This window comes from Malus domestica, chromosome 04 (genome assembly GCF_042453785.1).
Source record: "Malus domestica chromosome 04, GDT2T_hap1".
In the NCBI taxonomy this organism is placed as follows: Eukaryota; Viridiplantae; Streptophyta; class Magnoliopsida; order Rosales; family Rosaceae; genus Malus; species Malus domestica.
Window position 1 is genome coordinate 660,306 of NC_091664.1, and position 5,927 is coordinate 666,232.

The window sequence follows — 5,927 nt, forward strand, 5'->3', positions numbered from 1 at the left end:
TCAAAGTGCGTCTACGCATCTCTTGATCACGAAAGCCTTCGGCTTGAATCGCCTTGCCTCGTGTGGAGATTTTGACAGGAGATGTGTTGACCGTCATCGCTTCCTTGGTGGGTTTCCATGCAGCCTTTTCCACCTTTGTCTCAAGAACTTTGTCATTCTTGTAGTTGGCGATTGGTTCCTTCTTCCCATGATGGGCGATCAACTCCATGTCATGGGCGCGAGTGGCTAATTCCTCGAAGGTCCGTGGTTTAATGCCTTGAAGGATGTATTGCAAACCCCATTGCATGCCTTGGATGCACATCTCGATTGAAGAGGTTTCCGAGAGCCTGTCTTTACAGTCGAGGCTTAGAGTGCGCCATCTGTTGATGTAGTCAATGACTGGCTCGTCCTTCCACTGCTTTGTGCTCGTTAGCTCTAGCATGCTCACAGTGCGGCGGGTGCTATAGAAGCGGTTGAGGAATTCCCGCTCTAATTGTTCCCAGCTGTTGATGGACTCAGGCTCTAGGTCTGTGTACCACTCAAAGGCGTTTCCTTTCAGCGAGCGCACAAACTGCTTGGCGAGGTAATCCCCTTCGGTTCCTGCGTTGTTGCAAGTTTCAACGAAGTGGGCAACGTGCTATTTCGGGTTTCCCTTTCCATCAAATTGCATGAACTTTGGTGGTTGATAACCCCTCGGCATCCTTAAGGCGTCGATCTTCTTTGAATACGGCTTTGAGTACAACCCGGAGGTATTTGAGCTCCCTTCGTACTGTGCCTTGATGGTGTTGGTGATCATCTCTTGCAGCTGCTGGATAGAAAGAGATCCCATGAGTGCCGCTGCTTGGTCTGGCTCCGGCTTCGCATCGTTTTTCTCCACCTGAGGCTCTTCGTCTCCGCCAGCTCCTCCTTTTAGTGGATCATCCTCTGGGTCGGGTTTATCGCCGTCCTGCGCCTCCAGTCGGTTGACTAGTGCTGCAATTTGCAAGTCTTTTTCTTCCACAGTTTGGGTTAGCCTTGCGATTGCTTCATTCATTTGAGCCAGCTGCTCATCGATTGAAGTTGCTCCAATGGTCATGACTTGCATGGCTGAACTGTCGCTTGAATCGGCATCAGAGAGCATGGATTCGGAGTATTTCCTTGGGCTTTCCCCCCTTGGTACCCTTAGTGAGGCTAAGGTGATCAAAGGCTCGTGCCTTGGGTGCTTTTGTTCCTTTGGCAGAGTTGATGCAGAGGTGAAAGAGGCGGCAAAAGTAGCTCTTGCCATGCTTCGAGTCGTGATGCCCAAAGTGACACCAGTTGCGACGAGGACGCTTTTGTTCTTTGCGCCGGTTACGGGAACAGTTTGAGCCTTCCTTGATGCCATTAATTTTGGAAGTGCGCTTGAATTTCTTGAACGGAGAAAGAGATGAGAGGCAGAGATTGTCCCACTGGGCGTGCCAATTTGTGAACACGGAAAATTCCTGAAACGAAAGAGACAAGAACGAACGTGCACAAACAAATATTTGTATTTGATGATTTTGGGTTACAATCTCTCTCTATTTTGATCCTCTGATTCGATCTCCGTAAGGTGTTGATTTGTGGGATGTGCGATTGATCCAAGGGCCGTCGAGGCTTGATCTTGGATAAACGAGGATGAACGGATCTTCGAGGGCTTTTGAGCTTGATCTTGAAGAATGGTGATTGACGGATCTTCAAGGGCTTTTGGGCTTGATCTTGAAGAACAGTGATGAACGGATTTCCGAGGGCTTTTGGGCTTGAACTCGAAGAACAGTGACGAACGGACCTTCGAGAGCTTTTGGGCTTGAACGGATCTTCGAGGGCTTTTGGGCTTGATCTCGAAGAATAGTGATGAACGATGAACGCTTTCTTCAAGGGCCGTCGGGGCTTGGGCTTGATGAACAGCGAATGAGCGGATTTGTTGATGTTGTCGATCCAAAGGGGCCGTTGGGGCTTGATCCTTGAGGATGAACAGTTGATGAACGATGAACGCTTTCTTCAAGAGGCCGTTGAGGCTTGGGCTTGAAGGTGGATGATTGTTGATCCAAGGGCCGTCGGGCTTGATCTTGGAAGAACGATGAACGAAGAACGCTTTCTTGATTCTTCGGGAACCTGGATGCTTGAGAGCTTCGGAGTTTCAGAGCTTCAGAGCTTCAAGAGTTTTTGCCTAATGATTTTTTTGGTCCCTTAAATGAATGAAATGGGCTTGTATTTATAGAATTTTCCAATGCCTAATTTTGAATATAATATCCCAGATGAAATAAGTCGTTTCTGCCAGGTGTTGACACGTGTCCTATTTGATGATTTTTCCAACTCATTTCAATTTTCGTTGAGTCACACGCTACGTGTAAAATTTATGTAATACATGAGCGTTGACACTTTGATTTATCGGTCAACATTTATTTACGAAATTTCGATGTCTACAGAATCAAAATGGTTTTATATTTCTAATACGGTGGTGGGCATGAATTAAAGGGGAGACGACAGAGGAATTATGCATGACTCTCGGTAGAGTTTGCTCATGTGGAAGCAATCCTCCGACGCAACGTATAAAAATATTAAATTCAAATGAAAAATTTATGTTCGTGTAGAAAATGTAAAATCATGACTATAAGGCTGGGATAGAGCCACTTAAGCTACAAGTTAAATAATATTTTTCTTCTTTTACAAGTAAGAAGTTTTAAGTTTGATTTTCGTTAAAAGAGAATTTGAACCAAATTAGCCAAGACTTTCTGGGGCCTTCTCTTTCTGGGGCTCTACCGACTGCTGAGACTTCTCCTAAGCAACCTTTGTGAAGGCTCCCTCTTGTTTGTTTATTTTGACTCAAGTATATGTACATATTTGTAACTTATCGGGGATATCAATAAATAAGCTTTCCTTCATTTCAACGTATTGTGTTAAATACACCAAAGCTTTCTTCGCTAAGTTCTTTGAATTTTCTTTTGTTGAAGCTTTGTGAGTGGAGCATGTAGGCTGAGGTAGTGTTCCCTTAATTTTCCGAGTGAGGAAAACTTCTCGGTTGGAGACTTGGAAAATCCAAGTCACTGAGTGGGATCGGCTATATGAATCTTAGAACGCCATTGTGTTCTGTCCTGTGTCATGTCCTCCGTTAGATCCAAGTACTCTAAGTCTTTTCTTAGGGTCTCTTCCAAAGTTTTCCTAGGTCTTCCTCTACCCCTTCGGCCCTGAACCTCTGTCCCATAGTCGCATCTTCTAATCGGAGCGTCAGTAGGCCTTCTTATGTAAAATCATGACTATCAAGGCTGGGATAGAGCCACTTAACCTACGAGTTAAATAGTATTTTTCCTCATTTGTAAATGATAAGTCTTAAGTTTGATTTTCGTCAAAGAGAATTTGAACCAAATTAGCCAGACTTTTAAAGCCCGGCCCAAGTTGAGTTTTGTTTGAACTCCTTGTATAATCCACAAATTAAAATTAAAAAGTAAATAATTGCAAAAAGAAGGTTCCGCTGCCGCGAATCGAACCCGGGGAGTCGGTGTTGAGTTTTGTTGAGCTATTCGCTTACGTCAGCGATAAAACCTCTCATTTGGAAGGCCGAAGGCCTCGCAGCTCATTTCTGTAGCGGTGTAGCCCTAACCCAACCTAGTTGAACGAAACTCTCTCGCTCTCTCTCCCCCCCCCTCTCTCTCTCATCACTCCCGCCGTCGCCTCTCTCTTTAGGGCTTTTCATCGGCAGTTGCTTCATTCATATTCTGCCGGTAAGAGTTTGTTTCCAATGGATTTGTGTTGTTTATTTATTCCCTTTGATTGTTTTTGTTGTCATCTGCCTCGAATGGATTCCGTTTCTATTGTTATTTGCAAATTTGTGTTTTGGGTTTTGCTTAATTCGTTTTCTCAACTGAGAAATAGGATTATTTTCGTTTGATTTATCATGTATTATGAGCGCGAAACCAGGTGGATAGAAATTTTCGTGTTAATGATTATATTTTTTTATTTAATTGGAGTTATTTTCCTGAAATCTTTAGTTTTATGAACTAAATTCAACGCTTCGACTCATGAGAACAAGAAACAATTTTTATTCTGAATCTTATTTTAATTTTTCAGAATTCAGAAATGGGTTTGTTTATACTCTGCATATATATCTGTTCGTGCGAAAAAAAATTCAAACTTTGCCGTGACATAATACTAGCAATCTGGTTCTTATAATTGTTGTTGTTCTTATAATTGTTGTTTTTGTGTTTGCGTTCACCAGCAATGGCCGAGGAAGCAATGGCTGAGGACGCAGGTATGTTTATGGTTCATCAGACTGTTGGGAGCGTACTATGTTGCAAATGCGGTATTCCCATGGCACCAAACGCTGCCAATATGTGTGTCAAGTGTCTGCGCTCTGAAGTTGATATTACGGAAGGTCTGCAGAAGCATGTCACCATTGTTCATTGCCCTGAGTGTGAGTGCTACTTGCAGCCTCCAAGAACTTGGATCAAAGCCCAATTGGAGTCGAAGGAGCTGCTGACCTTCTGCGTTAAGAGACTCAAGAACTTGAATAAAGTTCGGTTGGTGCATGCTGAATTTATTTGGACTGAGCCTCACTCCAAGAGGATCAAGGTTAAGTTGAAAGTTCAGAAGGAGGTCCTTAATGGAGCAATACTTGAACAATCATATATTGTTGAGTATGTTCAGCAAGAGCATATGTGCGAATCCTGTTCAAGGGTTCAGGCCAACCCTGACCAGTGGGTTGCATCTGTGCAACTCCGCCAGCATGTTTCTCACAGGCGCACATTTTTCTATCTGGAGCAGCTGATCCTGAAGCACGGTGCTGCTGCTAGTGCTATAAAGATAAAGCAGATGGAACAAGGTATCGACTTCTTTTTCTCAAACCGAAGTCATGGTGTGAAATTTGTGGAATTTGTGGGCAAAGTTGCTCCAGTAAGGAGTCGCAGTGACAAACAGCTTGTTTCCCATGATTCTAAAAGTAACAATTATAATTATAAGCATACATTCTCTGTTGAAATAAGCCCCATTTGCCGTGAAGATTTGATTTGTCTGCCTCCCAAGGTCAGGTCTAGTTTGGGAAATCTTGGTCCCCTCGTGATTTGCACCAAAGTGACCAATAGTATTGCTTTGCTTGATCCGCTCACCCTGAGGCATTGTTTCTTAGATACTGATCAGTATTGGAGGTATTCCTTCAAGTCTCTGCATACAAGCAGGGAGCTGGTGGAGTATATAGTGCTTGATATGGAGATTATTTCCCCTGAAGTTAATGTTGGTGGCTCAAGATATGCTCTAGCTGATGCACAAGTTGCTCGCGTGTCTGATTTTGGGAAGAATGACACTATTTTCAACATAAAAACACATCTCGGCCATATTTTAAGCCCAGGTGATTATGCTCTTGGTTATGACATGTATGGGGCTAACAGCAATGATGATGAACTAGAGAAATACAGGAGTCTGGTCATTCCAGATGCAATCTTAATAAAGAAGAGCTACGAAGAAAAGCGGCAGAAGAAGCGTGGGAAGCCTCGTCCCTGGAAGCTTAAATCCCTTGGAATGGAGATTGATGATAAAAATAAAACAGATCAAGAAAAGGTGGAGTCGGAGTATGAACAGTTCTTGAAGGATCTGGAGGAGAACCCTGAGATGAGGTTTAACATGTCACTGTACAAGAATGAAGAATACCAGCCGTCAGAGATGGCATCTATGACTGATGGGGAAGATGCACCTTCTGTCCCACTTGAAGAGTTGCTTGATGACCTTAAACTTCGTGACTCCGACCATGACGTTGAAGATGAGGAAGACGATAGTAGCATGCGGGAGTAAATGGTGGTTTAAACTGAATATTAAGTTCGTCACTGGGTACCTTCTTTAGTTTGGTTTTCCTTTAAAATTGTTTTTCGTATGTTTTTTTTTTCCTGCTTACAACAGTGGCTGTTTGTTGTACGGAAGAGTTGAGTGGACCCTTATTTGGAGCTAAATATGCTTGTTAGTTTTTA

General features: G+C 43.4%; 1 protein-coding gene across 1 annotated transcript; it reads left to right on the forward strand.

Moving 5' to 3' along the window:
* Nucleotides 1-3,457: 3,457 nt before the first annotated feature.
* On the forward strand, nt 3,458-5,927 carry LOC114824299 (uncharacterized). Its single transcript, XM_029100742.2, has 2 exons — nt 3,458-3,695; nt 4,190-5,927. The coding sequence occupies exon 2, from the start codon at nt 4,192-4,194 to the stop codon at nt 5,752-5,754; it is 1,563 nt and encodes a 520-aa protein (XP_028956575.1). The 5' UTR covers nt 3,458-3,695; nt 4,190-4,191; the 3' UTR covers nt 5,755-5,927.